The sequence below is a fragment of the Ambystoma mexicanum genome, chromosome 4p, assembly GCF_040938575.1.
Source record: "Ambystoma mexicanum isolate Mex_15411 chromosome 4p, UKY_AmexF1_1, whole genome shotgun sequence".
In the NCBI taxonomy this organism is placed as follows: Eukaryota; Metazoa; Chordata; class Amphibia; order Caudata; family Ambystomatidae; genus Ambystoma; species Ambystoma mexicanum.
This window is the reverse complement of record NC_090927.1, coordinates 667,315,522-667,337,067: the sequence shown is the minus strand read 5'-3', so window position 1 is coordinate 667,337,067 and position 21,546 is coordinate 667,315,522. Positions and strand designations below refer to the sequence as shown.

Below are 21,546 nucleotides of genomic sequence, written 5' to 3'. Positions count from 1 at the left end.
CCTTGTCGTGGACTGCTGATGTTGGCCTTGCAATGCTACTTCTTTATCCTTCTGATTACAGCAAGAATGAAGAGGGTAAGGGGACTGAAAGGGAATACCATTGACTATTTTAATAGCTGTGAGGTAACATGCCAAGCTATGTGTTGTGATCGCCATGACGGGGGCACAACCAGATATTCTGGACACCTTAACTAATTTGGCTTGATGGAGGGGGGCCCCCCAAAGGTGTTCGTGCCCCGGGCCCCCAAAGTGCTTAAGATGGCCCTTCCCCAGGCGATGCTGGCCTGCTGCGGGCTAGAGTCCAATACTGTAGACTTTGACTGACTATTCACAGAGTAATGGTGAACTATGGAATGCAGCACACTGAAAATGCACCAAATCATTTAACAAATAATCCTCCTGCACATACGTCAGACGCAAAACACAAAACATTCAGGGAAGGGTACTTGGGGAGAGGCCCCAAAAAGGCAGTCACAGGGACACTAAATGACTTTCCACCATATTATTTGCTGGAAAGGAGGTCTGAGGAGGGTGTGCCAAGCCCAAATCCACACTGGAGATGTTGGGTGCATGGGGAGATATTTAACTGCATGGTACCAGCTGCACACTGTCCACATTTCAACATCTGCCAGAAACTGTTTCTGGCATCAACGCAAAGCTGCAGCATTTTCGCACATATTGGAACTAGGAAGTGGCTGAAATAGGAGACTGCTTGAGTTCAGTCCTGGATAATGAATTAAGATACATTGGAGGCTGAAATAAAATTGAAATAAAATGTGGGAGTTGAGGAAAGAGTGGCCTGTAGGGAGGTGTTCAGAGTCCCCCGCTTGGAACAGCTGTGCCACGTTGGCTTCCATGGAAGGGTTCAAGGAGAGCTGGAAAAACTGAACGTTTGGGAAATTCCCTGTAGCAAGACAACTCTCTGAAATGGTAGAAAGCCACCGGAAGTTACCGAACCCAGCAGAGAGCTGGAGTCTGGGCCGGCCTTAGCTGCGGCAGCAACCCGGGCAGCAAAACAAATATTTGGTGCCCCCCCAAGTGCCCTTGGTCATGCAGGCGGAGGTGCGCCAAACTTTTCAATAGGCACCGATGCGAAAGCATCAGGGCCCTATTGTTATATAATGCGCCACATAGAGCAAGATGCTTTTAATTGCAGTAGGGGGCCTGCTGCACCTTCTCCCACCATGCCAGCTCGGGGGAGCCCTTGAAAGACTCCCCTCCCCTCCACCGATCCGGCATGGCGGGAGGCTAATGGGGCCCCGGGCAGTCGCCCAGGCGGTCCCTGCCCTAAGGCAGGCCCTGAATGGAGTGTTTGGCTTTTACTGTTTTGAGTTAACCAACAAGGAAACCAAATGTTGGCTTACAGTGCAGAGAGGGCAGCTCTTGCACAGCCTCAAAATGGTTGCAATGTGTTCTCTTGTGCATCAGTGAAATGTTATGAAATGCTGCTTGTGTTAAGCCCTTAGTCTGCAATCCTCAGAGTTTTCTTCGATATAAATACTGTCTTGTATGATTGGTTTACATGTCTGCAATGGATAAGGCATTGAAAATGCGTGCATGGTGTGAATGCTTGTATTCGTGTACTGCAAAATACCTTTTTTCAACATGCCTCGTTGGAGAAAACAATTTGTGAGTAAAACACTTACAAGAAACATTGCACAGAAAGGTTACATACCATTGGGCCAATATCACCCTTGGGACCCTGCAGAAAAACAGAAGCAATAAAGACAGCATTAGAAAAAAAAATAAGAGCAAGGATGGATGAAGGCAATTGCTTCATTGCCTCGGCAGATCGGAAAGCACTCAGCCCGGGCATCCTTATCCGACTGGGAAACATGGGAACACTTACATGGGCAGAAACAGATCTGAACGAAATAACTCATTTTACATGATGAAGGGGGTGGGGTGTGGGGGGTCTGTCAAAAAGTGTTGCCTGTGGTGTGCATGGCTCCTTCCAGCCGGCACTCACTATCTGAATCAGTGAACTCGTAGTGAGGGTATACTGGAATGAGACCAGGGTCAATCAGCATGCACGTACAGCACTGTCTGAACTCATAGACTCATAGTGAGGGTATACTGTAATGTGGCCAGGGACAACCAGCATGCAGGTACAGCACTGTGTGAACTCATAGTGAGGGTATCCGGTAATGAGGACAGGGTCAACCAGAAGCAAGTAAAGCAGCACTGTCTGAACTCATAGGGAGGGTATCCAGTAAAGAGGCCAGGCTCAACCAGCATGCAAGTTCAGCACTGTCTGAACTCATAGGGAGGGTATCCAGTAAAGAGGCTAGGCTCAACCAGCATGCAAGTTCAGCATTGTCTGAACTCATAGGGAGGGTATCCAGTAAAGAGGCCAGGCTCAACCAGCATGCAAGTTCAGCATTGTCTGAACTCACAGGGAGGGTATCCAGTAAAGAGGCCAGGCTCAACCAGCATGCAAGTTCAGCACTGTCTGAACTCACAGGGAGGGTATCCAGTAAAGAGGCCAGGCTCAACCAGCATGCAAGTTCAGCACTGTCTGAACTCATAGGGAGGGTATCCAGTAAAGAGGCCAGGCTCAACCAGCATGCAAGTTCAGCATTGTCTGAACTCATAGGGAGGGAATCCTGTAATGAGGCCAGGGTCAGCCAGCATTGTCTTGGAAGGCCCTGTCTGCCTGTGTCTCTGGTCCGCAGGTCCTGAGTTGACACTGCTCTGCATGACATGCTCACAGGGCCGGCAAAGCATGGAACTCGCGGCCACTTGCCAGAGACATTGCTTTCCTGCTCTACGTGGCTCTCCTTGGGACTGGCATTCATTATGCCCTACACCTAAACGTGCCTTGAAATGTATGCACCCCAGTTATTATAACCACATGCTAAACAGGTGCGGTCTCGTTGCAGATCAGGGAAGCGCCTGGGGGGAAAGGCCACCCACCCGCCTCCCTGCACTCCGCAGAATCTGCCTATGCGTAATGTCTAAGCAGGAACTCATTCATGCATTCTATAAAAAAGGGCGATGTTAAAAGCTCAGCCTGCACCCCCACAATAAACTGAAGAGTCCCCACATCCTGCAAAGTGGCCAGTCCAACCTGCTGCCCTACCATGCTACCCACCCAAATAGCCACTGCGGCATGCTACAATGGGCACTCAGTGTCTGCCGCAAACACACGCAGTTGCCTTTACCACACACTGCAGCTCTGTGCCACCACCCCCCATCACCACCCCCCCACCCCCCACACGTCTGTTCTTCTCCCAGATAGTGTGGCACTGGTTTGCACACTGCTTGGTCCGCCCAATCTTGTGCTCTTCTCACGCCCACCCGAGCTGACGCCAACATACGTCCACATGCACATGTGTGCTGTGTGTTGGTGTGAGGGCATGGTCATGTGTTTATGAGGAGAAGTGCATAGGGGGGTGCAGGAGATTCATTTCCATCATTCCTCACTGGGGACCATGCCGGTGATGGATTATGCAATACAAGTTCCCTGCTCTTTCAGAGACACCCACTTGTGCACACATATACACACATGCATGTGCACTCACACAAGCACACATCAACAGAATAAGATAGTAAAAAAACTCTTGAGTACTCCTGTACTCATTCAGTGACTCACTTGCATTCGCACAAACACACTGACAGTTACTCTTGCACATTCACCCCAACACAAACACACACACACACACACACACTTATTAATGAGTGCAGCGAGTGGGTGCATGCATGACATGAGTGGATGCATGCAGGATTAGACTGGAATTAGTTGAGATTGGCGAGTGTTAGTTAGAGGTAGGAGTGGGTGAGTTGACAAATGCATATATTCCCTCCCCTACACATAGAATCACCCTGTAGCGCGTATGAGTAAGGTTAGTGAGGTGAATGCGTGAGTTAGTAGGACGAGGGTGTGTGTGTTGTGTGTGCCAAGGTCGGATCAAGTGTTTGCGCAGGTAAGTGGGTAATCTCTCTGCTTGCCTAATGTTTGGGCTACCTGGTGCCTAGAGTTGGGCGAGCCTGGCGAAGCCCGGGCCCCAACAGGGGGACCAGCCCAACCATCCTTTTGGGCCAGTACCCCCGGATGCCACGGGCCCGTCACGGGTTCCACCGAGGCTGGCTAGTGCAAAAAAAAATAAATTACCATTTCTTTCCATTTTGCTCGCACCGCGGGCAAAATGGGAAGAAATGGGCAGTTTGTTTTCTTCACATTTGACCTTTTCTTTCCATTTTGCCCGCGCGGAGCAGGCAACATGGAAAGAAATGCCCATATATGAAAAACAAATCAATGCCGCCCTGTTAGTGGCTCGCCAGGTCCGTGTTATTTTTTTTTCCTTTTTTGTGGCGGACCCAGGGATTTCATGAGCTCTGCCCGTGGTGGGCGCCTAGAGTCAGGCCTGACCCCCAGGCTCGGCCCTAACCATAAAGTCCCTGGCTCTCCAAGCTCTAGGGTGCCAGACCAAGTGAAAAGGCTTAATCAGGCCCTTGCAAGAACGCAGGCACCCACCCACTCAGATGCCAACAGTGGAATCCGGGCCCCTTCCCACATAGCGCACCCATATGATCGAGCCGAAAAAGAAATGCCCTCATGAACACAAGAGTGGGTGACCTGGCTCAACATTTGAAACTCTTCCCATGCCAAAAAGTGAGGCCGGACTTAATCCGCTTCCGTTGGAATCTTTATAAGACACGAGGAATGTTAGTATGCTATGGTACATTGACAAGGGAAAGGATTTTTGTCGTTTTTGCAAGGATATTGAATCCATCGAAACATTGAAACATTTGGTAATGGGGTGTCCTGCTGTGAACAAAAATCGAAATGTTCACTTGTCCAAGTATATGGGTAAAAGGGAATGGCTGGATACTGAGGGGGTTCTGGAAAAATTGCCATAGGTTATTCAAGATGAATATTGATTAAATGTTGTATGTAAATTGATTCAATCTAGGTGTATTTTGTAAATAACGGTTTATGAACTGATAATAATGTAGTTTGGTAAGAAGCCGTACTATGCTGCTAGTGTGTAAGTAGTATGTGTTTTTATATTTCAATGTATGTCATTTTTTCCATAATATGAATTTGATGAATGAAAATGCAAACCTGTTAGGCGAATTTCGAATTATGATGTGTGCTCCATATACCTATGTATGTAGTCTTTCTATTTTTTTTTATCTCTTTTATTTTGTTAAGGTTGAGTATTTTTTACTTAAAGCCAATAAACACATTTTTTTAAAAAATACAAAAAGAAATATCCTCAATGAAAGATGCTTACAGGTGTAGGAAGCTGTTAACTCGGTACAACGTCCTTTCATCGCGGTGTGTTTTTTCACTGTTTTTTTTAACCACAGATTTTTTAAGGAAACAAACTCATCGAAATTTTTGGGGGATTAGAAAAATATATATTTGGGGTTGGGTGTTCAGGAACATATTATACATTTAAATGGGATGGAGGGTTTTTTGGGGGGACCCCCTAAAAATAAAAAATAAAAATTTGATGAGTTTTTTAATTGAAAAATCCGCTGTAAAAAACCCAGTGAAAAAACATCCCGCAATGAAATGACAGAGAACCGTTAACTACCAACCGGTTGTTGGTAGTCAACAATATCCCTAGCTTTTGATGACAAATACCCACTTCTTAGCTGCATGTGGCAGTTTTTAGAGTTCGTTCTGAAATCTATATCTAGAATAAATGTTGCCCAGAACAAAATAACACCACAGTCCTCTTGCAAACCATCACGTGTTCTCCCAATGTCCTCCCCTTCTGCCTCCTGCATCGGTCAATGTTTGCAGCTGACAGTGGCAAGTGTGCACATCTGTCAGGTCATGCCGATATCCACTCATGTCTAATTATTTTAAAACAAGTGCTAAGCGTTTAGCATTGAAGGCGGCCTCCAGTGAAGACGACAGTGCTATGAAGACATGCTTGTGCAAAAAGAGTGAGAAACGCCAAAACAGATACTCATCATCAACAAAAGTTCACTTTGAACAAGCACTGACACAGTCTGCAGTTTTGGCTTTTGCTAGGCATGTGATTGGCATTGTCCATCCACTGTCTGGCCACAGCTAGCAGATTATCCCAGCATTTCAACATGTTATGGCAGTGCCTTGAAAATGCCTGGCTAATGCCTATACTTGAGCCAGCCTATGGAAGGGGCCTTCCCCTCTAAGGAAAGAACAGGATAGATTGGAATATATGTTTGCTGTGGAAGAGTGTGTAGGAGAGTGCTTGGCGCAGTGCAGTATGTGAGATGCAGGAACCTGCTGTGCACTTGGTTTCAGGCCGTGTATCTAGAGATTCTGTGGTCAGTCATGCAGTTGCTTGAAGGCCACATAGACGAGGTACCCCACCACCCGTGTACATTCCCTCCAACCTGCACATGGCGCACCACGAAAAACACACTGAACACTCACAGGGGCACCAGGTGGTCCAGGGTAGCTGGCAGCAGTCCCTCCCTGAAAGAAATGTCAACAAGTGAGTCAAGACCTGGCATCCAACACGCTTTAAGAGTTCAAGAGAGTATTTGGCGCGGCAAAGGGTGCAATACCTGGATCTTGTACAAGCTTCCCATCCCATTTTTTTCGTTGTGCTGCATACATATAAAAACACAAAAACATTGCCAAATTAGCCATGTTATGACATATACTAGAAACCATTTCATGACTGTGGACGTTTGGTCCTGCACTGAGGTCGGCAACAATTGACTTTTCAGTTTAAGCAGAAGCCTTTCTGGAGTGCGACCCATTGCGCTTACGCGCTTGACTCCAAAGGGCGTGTGCATCTGTGTGCGTGTGAGCGCGCGTGTGCAAATAAGTGCTCTAGTTCACTTGTACAACAATGACTTTGACATTTGTCACAACTATCACATTGAATCAGTTTTGGGCTCCAAGAGAGAAAACAAGTGGCATTTCAGCAAAATCCAGATTAATCTTCATACTACTAAAAGTCTCACAGCTGCATAGGACAAATAAAAGGGAGTTCTCATTTCAAGCCTCACCATCCTATCTTATGTAAAGGTTTTGAAACTGGATCAAAAATAATGCTAACATTCTGCTATACCTGTGTCGACATTACAGCATGATGAGAAATGAGGTGTGTTCTCTTGTGCAAGCCTCTGCCCTACTGCCCCCCATATTTTTTAAGCCAAAGGGGACAATGTTGTTGCTTTTATAGTAGGTTAGTAGGACCCAGGAAGCAAGCTTGAATTCCAAGAGAGCAGTGGGCCTAAATTCTAAAATGCGTCCCGCTCCTGTTGCGGCAATGGAGCTTCTCTCAGTGGAGACAGAATTCCTGGCTTTACTAGGCCACGACTCTGTACCTAAAAGAACTACACCTAGCTGAGAAGGGCAGCGCTGAAGATAGAAACATTAACTAATATTATAAAAGGTCCTTCATTTGCACAATACCTGTGCAGAAATAGGTTGGCGAGAGATCGCGTCCTGCTGTGCAAGCCAATACTGAAAATAAATAAAAAACTCTGTTCTCAAGGGATGGTTGTTCTTTGAGTTCATCTATCTCACCCCGAAATAACATTTAGTGTAGCACACCGCCCAACTAATCAAACCGGTTGCAAAGCGGATTGCTTCACAAGGGCGAGCCCTGCCTCAGGGAAATTGACGGGGCCGGTTGCAGGTGTTGTTGACTGGATCGGGGTGCCTGGCATGTTAAAGCAACCGAGAGCACTCCTGTGGACTACAGAGGAATCTCACAAGGGGTTATCGGTGCATAATGTGGCTTTCGCTTTTAGTTTACCTTTTTATGTGCCCAGTAGAATTTGCCTGGTTTATTCGGTTAGAGCTATTTAGTCGAGTGCACCAAGTCCAATATTCGGAAGCTGGCTCTGTAGACATCATTTTCAACTGGTCAGCCCACAAAATCAGATTTGAACGGATCATCATTTCTAGTCAGAGAAGGTCTTCTCCTATGGAAACTGGGAAGCGAAGGCGCTACAATGGAGAGCATCTGTTCACTTCGAAGAGTATTTTCACATTCATGGCCCCACTGTTACTCAATTCCAACATGGGGCCGAGATCCATAAAATCCCAGTGGTGATCTATCATAAGGCACTGCTGAGCTCTTCTAAAGCTGCATGAAAAGGCCTCCTATGTTTTAACCCTTCTGAACCAACAACCAGGTTTTCCATGCCAAAGAAAGCTTTCCACCTGGCACTAGGTGCGCGCCACCATCCAAACAGCCACAGCACGTGGGCCTCCGGGACATGCCTTCCCCTACCGCAGTCAATTGCCTCAAACATGAAGGGGAAAGTTCACATCTAAACATTTCATAATCCATCTGATGCAAGCAAAGCCTAAAAGAGTGGGCAACATTCCAAGAACTGCCTGCTGTGGCTGAGAGTAACACCTACAAAAGAAGCAAGAGACCTTTATACACAGGGCAGTAACTGACCGACCAGACACATCTAGAAGAACATTATTGTCATAGCAATAAACATGTTCAAATGATAACTTGCTGAGGAAGAACCCTCATGAACAGATCAGAGACAGGGTGATAAGAACGAATGGTTGCTACATCACCAATTCTTCTCCTATACCTATTGGTGCAACTGTCAGTCACCAATTATGTAATGAAAGTCATATCTTGAGAAGTGTCTGGGCAATTGACACTTTAATGAACACTGCTGTTAACATGCTCTTTGAAGCAGCTTTTTTGCAGTACAGTGTGTTACAAAACCCCTTTACAAAAGTGGAAAAAGTCTCCTTTAGACAAAAAAGGCCAATAGCATGGCCAAGAAATTGAGAAGTCCACAATGTGAAGCCACTTTAAGGCTGTTCTTTAGGAAAGTTGTCCCATTGAGTAGTGTGTGATGTACAAGAATAGTGATGACTTACAGCAGGTCCAGGCGGTCCAGGTGTGCCGGGAGACCCCTCAGCTCCCTGCAAAGCAAAACCAAGAGTTACTAAATGACAGTGAAAGAAAATACACAACAGCCACAAACGAGCAACCTCGCGACGCAAACTAATGAAAGCCTACTGCTGTGTGATATCACAAACCAGTGCCTATTTCTTTTTTTACACAAAGTTTCACCAGGAATGAACAGGATGGCCACTCAATATCATTTCTATCACACGCTTTTTTACAGAGCTCATAGTGCGGTGCGCAATGGTAGTGACGTGTAACATGCTCTGTACTGCCATCTAACTGGGTTTCCTATTAAGTAAGCTATGCGTGGGTGGGCAAACCAAACCAAGGTAGACCCTTGATGCGCAGTGATTTTGAGTTGAAGTAGGTGTGTGCTAATAAAAAGGCTCCAAAGCTACCTTCCCACGTATCAAAACACAAAGTGGGGAATGTGAGTTCGGCGACATTACCCTTTGGTAATACAGACAATCTCAGTTATCGTTACTGCAAGTGGTACATTACTGGGAACCGCAAAGGTCTGTGTGATTCCAAGTCATTCAGACCTTTCTGTTATTCCCAATTTTTAAATCCCATATGACTCCATGGGGTTTGGTAAGTATTGCATGAGGTAAGCACTAAATGCAGCAATGCGTGTGCGTGGTGGTAAATACCTCCACACAAAAGCAAGCATTACTGAGTTTAAGTAATGAAAGTCCGAATTTGGTGGAGTGGTAAGACATGCAATATTCTTAAATACATGGGGCCTGATTCATGGAATATTTGCCCAGGTCAAAGTGAATTTGCACTGCCGAAACAAACCCTGATTCATGGAACCGTGCAACGTGTAAACATTTTGTGGGGCAGCACACTACATATGTGTGACACACTGTACACAGTACAAGATAGCAGGTTTTACACCACCGTGGGGTTTTCATGCTGGCATAAAACCAAAGATTTCTTATGGAGTAGGCCTGCTTTCGTCAGGAAATCATTGTAAACGCTGCCTGCGTGCGTACAAGGCAGGCAGTGCAAAAGAGAGGGGTAAATATGCTTCAGCTGAGGCTTTACACTTCTCATTTGCACTCTGAAGTGCAAATTACAAGAATTGGCCATAGGGCGCCTGTTTGCACATAAGTGCAAGCACAAGCCGCCCCCTCTGGGCATTTTAAGCAAAGGAGTAATATCAACTCCATTATTTTGCAAAACGTAGAGTAAAAGCAAAGAGCAAAGGTGAGTTTGCCCCTTGACGCTTTCATTCTCCCCACTTCCTTGTGAAGGGTTCCCATTGCGTGCAGGGTCTCAACAGTGTGTCGGTGCTAATGTTGGTGGTGGCTTGCATGTAATTTGCACTTTTTACAAAACGCTCCCCACCCCCGCTCTCCCTCTCTGTGGGCCTCCGTTACTGCATAGCGCTGCTTGAGGTGCCTTGCCAGCGCTATACATTGCCTTCAACGCCCAGCAGGCCCTTCCTGCCCCGAGGGCCCATTGCGCATGCTCCAGCCTCCACTTGCCTGTTACCGTGCCATTTGCGCGCACTCCCATTTCTATATGCATTTCTACTCGGCATTCCCCCAGCCTAGCAGTCATATTCCAGCAACTGGACTTCATGTTGGCTGAAGCTACTTGGACTTCATCCTGCCCATTAGTGCCCTCTCTGGCATCTTTCCGAGGGAACGCATTGGCCCTTATTTGACGTTGGGGGTTGCCAGGGAACCTGCTTTGATTGTCCTGTCCTTATCCGTGTCATATGTGCACTTGATGTGTGAAAAAGTGCTCAATGGCGTGATAGCAACGTTGCAGTTTCCCACTATGCATTTATCTTTGCATGTATAGCATGCTTTCATTGTTCTCCATTTTATGGCTGACCCAGCAAGAGGCAAGTGCACTAGATTGGCATTAGACAATATACATCGGAGGTCGCTGATGGGTGCAGCAGTCCACGTGACTGCACACATTCATTACACCATGTATTTTTTTTTTATCTGGCGCTGGCTGCACAGTAAACTAATGTACATCGTGAATTCTTCACCTGAACATGCTGCGTACGCACGCCACTGGGTTTTACTTAAAGCACTTCCCCAACGAGGTGCTATGGCTTTATCTGGACCCTGCCTGTCTTGGTGGCATGGGCCTGACCCACATGTGGTGATTCATGAGTCTCGTGCACTGTCTGACCTTGGCCACTTCTCGAGGGATGGCAGGAAATAGTTGCTCTGATTACCTTTTCTCCTTTTGGCCCCGCAGGCCCCGGATGCCCAGGTCTTCCCAATGGCCCCTGAGGAACAAAGATGAACTTGCATTAGCTCGGCACTGAACGACACACAAAAATCATTTTCACCAAGAGCATGCTCGGAAGGTCGCGCTGGCATCAACGGGCGTTAACGGAAGCAGGGTCTGCATGTGTTCCTGGAATGAGATCAACTACCAAAGCAGGCAGCGTTATCTGGCTGACTTCACCATTTTGGAAATCTAAACCTCCATGGCTTTTACTGCCCGCTGGAACTAATAAAGTCACCTGCATTGCAATATAAGGTGTGCTTCTCTAGAAACCCATGGCAAAGCATGAAGGATAACACTATCAGTGGCTGCTGCACAATTGTTTTCTTATAAGTGTCCTTGTTGGCTGACCCCATCATGGGAAACTGCCCAACTCTCAAGTAGGCCAACAACTTGACCCCGTACAGTCATCAAGCACTGCTTATCAGGACTTCTAATCAGGGCTGAAGGCCTAAACATAGTGGGGGACTATGACATACACAATGGCTTAATACTTAACTGGCTCTCCTCTTACCTCTCCTCCCGCTCATTCACTGTATCCTGGGGCGGCCGTTCCTCACCAACCCAGCCTTTGGAATACGTCGTACCCCAAGGCTCGGTTCTTGGCCCTTTCCTATTCTCACTCTACACCTCCCTCCTTGCCACTGTTATCTCCTCATTCAGTATTTCTCACCATTTCTATGCCAATGACACTCAGCTCTTCCTTTGCTTCTCTTCCTTCTCTATCGACCTCCACCTTAAACTCTCTTCCTGTCTTACTGCCATTAAAAACTGGATGCCATCCCGCTTTCTTTCCCTCAATACTGATAAGACTGAAGTCTTATTCTTCCCCTCCAACTCTCTTCCCCTTCCCTCTCCTCCACCCTTCATTCACTTTCCTCCCTCTAATCTCCCTATCTCTGCCCACGCTCGCAATTTAGGCATTCACTTTGACTCCTCCCTCTCCTTTCCCCATCATATTTCTCTCACCTCTCGTGCCGGTCGCTACCACCTCTTTAATATTCGCAACGTCCGCCCCTCTCTCACTTTCCATGCTACTAAAATTTGAATCTCCTCCCTTATCTTCTCTCGCCTCTTCTACTGCTCCTCCTTCCTCTTTGGACTACCTACTTCTCAACTCGCCCCCCTCAAATCTATCTACCATTCTGCCGTCTGTACCCTCTGTCTCCTTACCTCCCGTGACTCCATTTCTGCTTCCCTCTCATCCCTTGGCTGGCTTCCCTTTCACTCCCAACTTAAATTTCATTTCCTCTGTTTAGTCTTTAAATCTCTCCATGGTTTTGCTCCCCCTTATCTCTCCTCTCTCCTCTCTTTCTACACTCCCTCCCGCTCCCTTCGGTCAGCTGACCACTTCCTTCTTACTGTTCCTCCATCCCTGTGTGTCCCCTCCTGATTGTGCTCCTTCCAGCTCCTAGCCCCCCTGCACTGGAACTCCTTACCTCTCTCAATCCGCTCTATACAAACCTTCTCCTCCTTACGCACTTCCCTAAAATCTCTCCTTCTCCATCCCCCGCCATGAAACCCTCCCCGCTTCTTGCTCCCCCTCCTTCCTTTGTCTCTTCCCCATGATCCTCTCCCTCCCCTTCCGCCACCCACCCCATTCTCGCCCTCATTTCCCTCTTCTGTTTTCCCTCCTCCGTCCCCTCCTCACCCCTCCCTCTTCCCTCTGTTTAATTGCTCTACTCTCCCGCTTCCCTCTCAGTTTAATTGCTCTACTTACTGTTTTGTTGGTTTGATTCATAATTGTAAATTGCTTCTATTGTTATAATGTTATATGTATCCAGTTGTTAAAATTGTACAGCGTTTTGGAGTAAAGCGCTATATAAACAAAATAAATACAATACAATGGGAAGTGATTGTTATGGAGCATGGTGGGCCCGGGCCCGGATGGTGGAGGGCTGTGTGGTAGTGGCCCACGGCAGGGTGCGCACAGCGCCAGCGTGCGCTATAATAACACACAGCCAGCCAGAGTTAGTGCAGTTACTGACTGCTGAGCGAGAAGCCGGCTCGCCCTTTATTGAGCCGATTACACGTCTCCCACGCGTCACTTAACATGTGACTTCTGCACGATCCCAGGAGGGGCGTCAGTTACAACATCTCCCATGCCAGCGGTTTAATATAAAACAATGACAACGATAACACAGTGCATGCTAACATTAACTCGTGGGGTTGCCCCATACATCTATAAACGTTGATTAACTTGGGGACTCTGGGCCACCACAATGGTGAAGAACAGGTACAACTTTATTAGTTCATGAGAGTAGGGGTCGGCAGGAAGAGCCGCACCCGTGGTACACCAGGGGCCACATCTGTCACATGGTGTCCTGTGGGGCTAATGGTGTAGACACGTGGTCATGCGGACTTCATCAGTCCAAATTCCCGGGTTATATTTTGTAAATGCCTCCAAATAAAATACTCTGATCATATCGTACAGCCCCAGTTCCTAGTATCATTTTATGCAATTTGTAGGATACATTGGGAGCACATCTATGGCCCAGATAATCCAAATGTGTGATTTTTTTCTAATTTCTCTTCATCCCTGTTAATAGCTTTGGTATTCTGCTTTTTGGACACATACGGACTGATGAAAATGTAATGGTCTGGGCAGGAGTTGTCTGATTTTCATGAAATCTTCAAAACCTGGGATCAGCCTTTGCAAAACAATTGGGATTGGGGCCATCTAAGCAGCATCAACAGTGTAAAGAAAGACTGGGTTGGGCCCACCCCCACTAAAGGTGCAAAGACTGCTGAATCCAAGTGGTGTTCCTCCAGATTGTTAATGGACATGCAAGACAAAACACAAGGCAAGTACACAGCCATGTCTAATTCTCTAAGTTGTAAGGAAGGACCTTGTGACTTTGCCCCTAGCATATCTGACTAGACTTCTAAGGTTATAGTTCTGTTGCATCATAATATTTTAAAGCCCCTTCGTCGAGGCTGTACCCCCTTAAAGCCTCCCATAGTATGGATCTGGCCATGTGATCACATGCTATGGACAGACCCGTGCATGCTAGCCCCGCATCTTCCCCAGCTTATTATGTTTGTTAACAAAGCCAAATACAGAGCGTTCCTCACCCATGTGGCGACTGCGGCTGGTTTGGGAGACTGGTAGCATATGGTTGACGCTGCACAATTCCTCTAAGTGAATCTATAATAGGGTTCTCATGGCTTTGATTGATGGATCGAGCAAGGGCATTGGCCCATAACATGATGGCTGCATCCTACTACTCTACTGAAAACACAGGCACTATCCTTCCTCAGTTTCAGTTCAGTTTCAGACGTGTATTAAGAAATTGACCCATTACACAAATTGGAATGAAATCAGCAAAGTAATCCATGAGAATAAACTGTACCATCACAGTGTTAAAACCACAAAACATTCAACAGTCCTTTTCCATAACATCACTGTAATATATTGAGTGCAGAATGGGTATTAATGGTCCCTTCGGAATCGTACAAACATGTCCACCTGGGAATTGCGACGGCCGAAAATGCACTTATTTTTTTAACCCCCCCCCTTACACCACTTATATATGTGGGGTGGTTTAGGGTATAATATTAATATGGGGGGGGGGGGTTCCGGGGGGTCTTCCCCCCCATATATATGCAGTGCAAAGGGTTAAGAAAAAGTTGGCATTTTCGGCCGTCGCAATAATCCCTTAGATCCGTCCCTTCCGTCTGGGTTTCCGGCAACTGCATAACGGATCTAAGGGATTACATCGAAAACATCACCACGAAGCCCACAACATCGGAAAAATAAAATCGAAATTTGCATAGCACATTCTTCCACATGTCTTAGAAAATGAATGCAGGGGAGACCCCCCACGAAGCCCCATACCCTCTCACCTTAATTAATACTCCAACCCAACCACCCTCTATATTCTCGATGAAATGTGCTAAAATTCATTATACAAAATTAGATGAAGTGGCCTTTGCAGTGATTGCATTCGATGTAAAGGGGTAATACCCTGCAAAATAACAGTCAACACCCAATAGCTCAATTTTGTTAGTTAATGCTCACTGGGATATTAATACCTTGACAGGGACAGACAATGCATATTATGTGCACTGACCTAGGCAGCAAATACAAAGTGTATAGTTGGGGCCCCTGCTATTGTGCCAAAGGGTCTCTCCCTGAGAGTTGTAGGGAGAGAGCTTGCCAGTGGCAAAAAGGAAACAGTGATGTGGGAGCTGCCTGCAAAGGCCGCAGATAGGGGTGCATTGAGTAGACCAGGTTTCCTTCCTTTGTTAGGCTTTTTTTCAGGATTTGCTTTATCTTGAAATGCTATTCTTTATCCTGCCTTCATCAGGCCTTGCTAGACCATGTTAGGCCTTGCTAGATGCCTCTTGGTTGTGCTCCCTAACCTGCTCACCATTGCACTTCTAACCTTATACTATACTACTACTACTCAGGCATGCCACTGGGATTCTGCACACTGGGATTTGCTCCCATGCGTGCTACAGTCATTTGGCACCTGTGTTTCCCACTGTACATTTCCCCCCGTGATTTTCCTGCTGAGTGCCCCACTGTAATTCTGCCCCTCTGGCAGTGTCCTCATTGTGTTTTTACCCCTCTTAGGGTTTGCTCCCGGGTGTCCCACTGTGTTCTAGACCCCTGGTGCCAATGCAGTTAGTGTCCGACTGTGATTTTGCTCCCTTTCGGGACTGCCTCTTAGATTTTGCACCGTGAACTTGGAGTATGCTGAGATCTTCTTAGGGACCGCACCAGAACTCGGTCCTCTTGGAATCCCTTCTCTGAAATCTCCTCGGGGATGATTCTCATCCGTCTCTTCTTGGCACCCTCTGATGCATGCACCCTATTTCCTCCACTCTTCACAGTGTTCCCCATTCTCACCCAGGACCAGTCACGGTACAGTATCCATTTCCAGAGGTATCGGGCCACGTCATGGTGCTTCACGACATCTTCCCGGAAATACTTTACTCGAAGACTACCACTACCAAGACGTCGGTCAAAGGGCATCCCTACTAAGACGTTGCCATGGCCACACCGGATGGATTAGATAAGTTACTCTCAGGGCCCTCTCTAACTTTCACACACTAACATTATCAAGCTCTACATTGACACACACATTATACACATGCCAACTATGCCACTCACACAAAGCAGAATTGAATAACCATATCAATGGACATCAAACAACATAAATGTACATGGCTACAAACAATTTACATATCAGTGTTACGGCCAGTACAAGCAAGCACGATGGGCACACAATGCACCCCTCTAGACACATATACCTCCATGCTTTCAACAGAGAAAACCTAAACACAGACCTACACACAGAGCTTAGAGTACTTAATGTCAGCACGCATTAACACAACAACAAAGCTAGCTTGCATTTACTCTCTCCACACTAACGCAACACTCCCCGCTCTTTCAGATCCATCGGACTACCCAGGGACCCTGCAAATGGCAGCGGTGCATGGCATATGCCTGAAGAGGAGAGGAACAGTTTGAATGGCAAAGTAGAAGAGAAAATTAGAAGCATCTAGTGAGTAACTGCACATGAATTATAGATGAGGCGCAAGATAGATAAGCCATGGCTATAGCTTGATGGCATAAAGTGTGTCGTCAAATAGCAAGTATCGATGGTAAGCGTCTTGTTGTGCAATGGACATGAGTTGTGCTCAGGCATTCCCTTAAAGAATGGAGAGTTATGTGGGGTTGGCAACATGTGATGCTTCCAAATCCAATCTCCACCTTTGGCTATCAGTGAGGACATTGTTAAGGGTGACCGAGTGGAAGGGTGAGAGAGAGGATAAGACAAAGTACCAGGAATTGTACGAGGGCCACACCAACTTGGCCACTGTCGGAAAACAGGCTAATGCAATGGAGTGGTCACATATATTGAATTATATCTTTGGGAAGTGAACGTTCTGTGTTGCAGGATTTCCACATTTGCTGGAAATGGGAAAGAAGCAGGGCAGATATCAGTCCCAAGATGGTTGAAATATAATTCTGAGTTTACATTTTAAATGGGATTTCATTTGGGAAGGTTATTTCAATCAATTTATAAATGAGGAGGATGGGATGAGGAACATATTAAGAGAACACCACTCAGATGTGTGCCTTGGTATGCCCACACTAAAAGGAGCAGAGATTGCAGTTGGCAGGCGAAGTCACACCGAGTTGCAAATAGGTTCCCAATGCCTGGAGAGTTTCAATATTTTTCCTGAGGGGGGCCTACTTTCAGTAAGCAGTTAGGTACCTCATCACCAACCAAGGAAGGGTAATATCTACTAAATAGGAAGGTAGGGACTAAGTGGGCAACCTGTGCACATAAAGGTGTCTTTACCATGCAGTCTGTTAGGAGATAAGCAGAGAGTAGCTTGGAGGTCCTGAGCTAGTCTTTAAGAGGGTAATGGCACTGCCAAGTATAGCCCAGAGATCAGGATGTGATTGAGCTTAAGGCATTAAAGGGAGACATGCCAACCTGTGTAGATATTGATGTCAAGCACCCCACTGCTGAGATTGAGACCCAATGATTGCATTAAAAGAATAATGCCAAACTCAGATTAAGAACATTAAGGGCACTGTCGGGTTTACAGCAAGTCACAATAGCATGTATGTGATGTACCCCAAAACAAAGTGAGTAGGTTCAAAGTAGGGGCTATATTCTATCTTATATACTCTTGGTAAGACGGATTGAAAAAAATCAGTAGATCTTGATTGAAGAACAAGGAAGTTAATTGAATGTTAAGATACATTTAGGGAGGTGCTAAGCCCCTGAAAACTATTAGCAAGATCAACAACCAGCTGAATAGTGCAGTGAGGAAAACACACCTAGGCAGTGATGATACATGACAGTATTACAAAGATGTAGTTATCGTAAACTTCAAGAGATCAGAAAGGTCCAAGTGATTTATTAATGTGGAGTCAAGTATAGCCCATGAATGCTAGAAATCAAGAGGCCAAAGCCATTTGTCAATACCCACTGCTGAAGTATAAAGCCAGCACAGAAATGGTGATGTCGGACATGAGGCCTATTGAACCAAAAACAGACCTTAAATCTAAAGGAAAGAAAGTGGGCCTGAATCAAAAGTGCAAAGATATGCACAATGCATTTCAGCAAGGAAAAGAAGGACATGTGACTGACAATGCCATTTCACTCAATCGATGGAGAGCTGCACTGTTACTTAAAGGGACAGCCATGCATACATTATCTTCAATGTAATAACAGATTGTGCTCCAGTAATCTAAAGTGAAACGGAGCTCATTGCAATTTACACAAAATGAAATAATTTCCTTTTTATTTCTCCTCATTAAAATGACAGTATGCAGAGAGAAGTGATTGCTAGACTTTCAAAGTTTGAACCTGGTTTTCTGATATAGCTGCCCAATACTTATGGACAATACAGAGTGATACTCATGTATTTTAAAACTGTGAAATTAAAATATTACATATGGATATGGACCAGGTGCCTTGTAAGATGTCATGTAAATGCATTTGTGTGTGATTTTAAAAGCCATTTGCTTGAAGAATACATGAGCCAGTCCTTTCTTAACCTCCAACACCTTTCTCTGCAGCCCTGAAGACACCAGCCTGGGTGTTAACCATCAAACAGGGCCAATGCTCCTTAATATAGAAATAAATGCACTGCTTAGATTGAAACCATGGTGGGGACTGATAAGGCCATGCCTGTTCTTGCAGCAGAAGTGACCTTGAGGTCACAATTTCCATAAAATGTCCATTAGGGTTGCTATCAGGGCCTCACAGGCCTTGAAGAGGGATAGGCTAAGATAAACATGAGCCAGCCTCTGCCTAGTCACATGTGTAAGGATAAATGAAACTTAGAGGAACAAGGTTGGGGGCTAGAGTGAGTGAGGCCTGTCGGGTGTATTGACCCACGTTCAAGCTATTATGCTGCAACATTTGGTGCTGTGGGCTTGGAAAATCCAAGATGGCCGAAAAGCCCACATCGCGCCATAATCCAGGAAAACCGCGCAGTTTTTGCGCACACCAAAATGGTCGCCTAACCTGCCACCCACCAGTGCGAGCGTGGTGGGCCAGAAGCGCCATGAGTGAAACATGGTGCCAAAGGAAAAACAGCAGTGCCTGTTAGATTAAAAAGCGCTTTGAAATCACCTTTGTTTCTCTGAAATGCAAGCTAAAAATGCCTATTTTAAACATTGCAAGATATTCAAAAATCTCACTGAACACCAGCAGACATTTGGCAGAATGTAGTCTTGTGTGTGTACAAAATCTGGAAAGATGAAGAGCCCAAAACAATGTTTACAACAAAACTGGCTGAGCTGTGGATGTCAGCAGCTGAAGTGAAATTGGACTTAAAGCCACTAAAATCGAAATGTTTAAGATAAATGGGTGACCTACTTTGAGTGTCACATAGGTTGCAACTGTTTAAAGGTCATAGTTTTGAACTTAGAATCAGCGTTCTAGCTGCATATGTAGAAATTGTAAGTTTGATTTGAATGAAGAAAAACTGGAAAAAAAGTGACATTTGGCTGAAGCCTGGCTTGAAGAGAGTGAATTCTGCCTGGCAACTACCCCTGGCAGGAGTTGAAACTTGCTCAGCCACTGCATTTGCAGGCCTAGCTGCCTTCTGCTGTTCCCACCAAAAGGAGATGACACCTCTCTGATTGAATCATGGGAGTGGCACCTAGGACTGGAAGGAAACAGAACAATGAGCCTTCCTTGGCTCAGGCAAATGTTAAATTAGGGGGGGTCGTAAATGGCTTCCTCTTGAGAGAAACTGGGAGGGGCAGTACCTCTGTGAGCAACTTGAGTTGGAGGAAGTAGACAAACCAGAAATTCCACCATGTGCTTTGGGAAACCACACCCCTCTGGGCCAGAGCATAATTTTAAAAAGATGGCTAATTCATAGTACGGACTTGTCAAAATTATATAATTAATATCATTATTCTTGTGATTATTCTGTGCACATTTTAAGAGGTGTTAGGACTCTGTGGCATGTTCTGGGGGTTTTAGCGGAAGATAAGGTATTACTCTGAATGTCTGTATGTTAAAAATCTGACACTTTATCATCTGATGCCCATATTCCTTGTGCATGTTTGTGTAAATTCTGGAAAAGTTTAGAGGTTGTGTTCTTGATGAAAAAGGCAAAATTCTGTCATAAGTGGACACGACAGCTTACAAAGACAGGGATCGGATCGTTTGGTGCTACAGAAAATATGTTGACTGGACATATAATATTAGAAAAATGGTACATAGATAAATATGTATTTGGATCAAAAATAGATTTGTGTTTAAATTGACCAGGGGTGGATCCTCTGACCCATAAACTACCTCATCACGATGACACTCCATTTCCTTCCCCCAATCAAGGAAGAGAGGAGAGTTTGGCCAATGATAAATTGTGAGGGGCAGGCTTAGTTATGCCCACGCACACACCCACTTGCAGAACACATAAAAAGAGACTGCTTGGACAGGCAAGACATTCACTTTCCACTTTCTTGCGGAGCAGTTTGACGGACGACTTCACATCCAGATTCCAGACTTTACATCCAGAGATCCAGAACTTCACTCCAGAACTTAAAGCAGAGAGGCCTGGACCACCAGCTAAATCCTTTTTCAGCAGGCCTCAAAATCATTTGCAAATTATTCAAACAGCCTGGCTGAGCTGTCTGATTCTGGCTAGAACCCTGTGCCAGAAACACCCAGAAAGCAGAGCTGTATCCAGAACCAGAGACCAGACTGCTGTGAAGTGCAGAGCAGAGCTGACCCAGAGAGCTGTGACTTCAGAACCACCCGCCAGGAGTCCAGCCTAAACCTGATCAGACCTTGACGGCCTATTTCAACTTTAGAGTGTGAGTACTCAGCTAGAACTGTGCCAGAACCAATCTCTTAGTCTAAAATAATCTGATCCAAACCATTTTAACCTGTCCAGAACTCCATCATAGAATCATGTGTGCATTCTCTGATTTTAAACCTGTAAAAGTGTAATTTCGCCATTTTGAATCATTATTTCATTTCTGAAAATCTACCTTCATAAAATCGTCCGTATCTCTTGAACCGCGTGTGCTAGGAACGAGATTTAACTTTCATTTGAAAGCTAAGATTCTTTCTAACAAGCCCTAAACTGACTTCCTACTCCTTATAGTTTTTCCGTAATCGCGCTCGACGCATTCGGAAAAAGAGCCACGATTTGCGATTTGGCTCAAAGTTCTTCACCTGTCAAAATAGCCGCTTTTGCTTGAACTGCTAAAATTCGTTTTCAACCTGCTAATCCCTCATTGAGCATCGCAAGTGTGACTTGAATTAATCTTAAATAGCTATCACCTACCCTGAACCTTCTATAGGGAATTAAAAGCATTTTTAGCATATTTTACTTAATTGCCATCACATTTAAAAGGATTTGCCTGCCTTAAAATCATACCCGTTTTCCTCTAAGCTCGCTGGGGGGAACTGGAACTTTGTATTGCATTTTGTTTGTGTTCCTGAAA

The 21,546-nt window shown here is 45.6% G+C and overlaps 1 protein-coding gene across 3 annotated transcripts in view; it reads right to left on the bottom strand.

Moving 5' to 3' along the window:
- Positions 1 to 21,546, bottom strand: part of COL19A1 (collagen type XIX alpha 1 chain) — a 2,241,461-nt gene that overhangs the window by 204,148 nt on the left and 2,015,767 nt on the right. For all 3 annotated transcript variants that reach the window (XM_069606203.1, XM_069606204.1, XM_069606205.1), the window contains exons 38-42: positions 11,047 to 11,100; positions 8,816 to 8,860; positions 6,514 to 6,555; positions 6,380 to 6,421; positions 1,676 to 1,702 (exon numbers count right to left, since the gene is read on the bottom strand). In XM_069606203.1, coding sequence (XP_069462304.1) covers positions 1,676 to 1,702; positions 6,380 to 6,421; positions 6,514 to 6,555; positions 8,816 to 8,860; positions 11,047 to 11,100 — 210 coding nt within the window. The remainder of the gene's footprint in view (positions 1 to 1,675; positions 1,703 to 6,379; positions 6,422 to 6,513; positions 6,556 to 8,815; positions 8,861 to 11,046; positions 11,101 to 21,546) is intronic.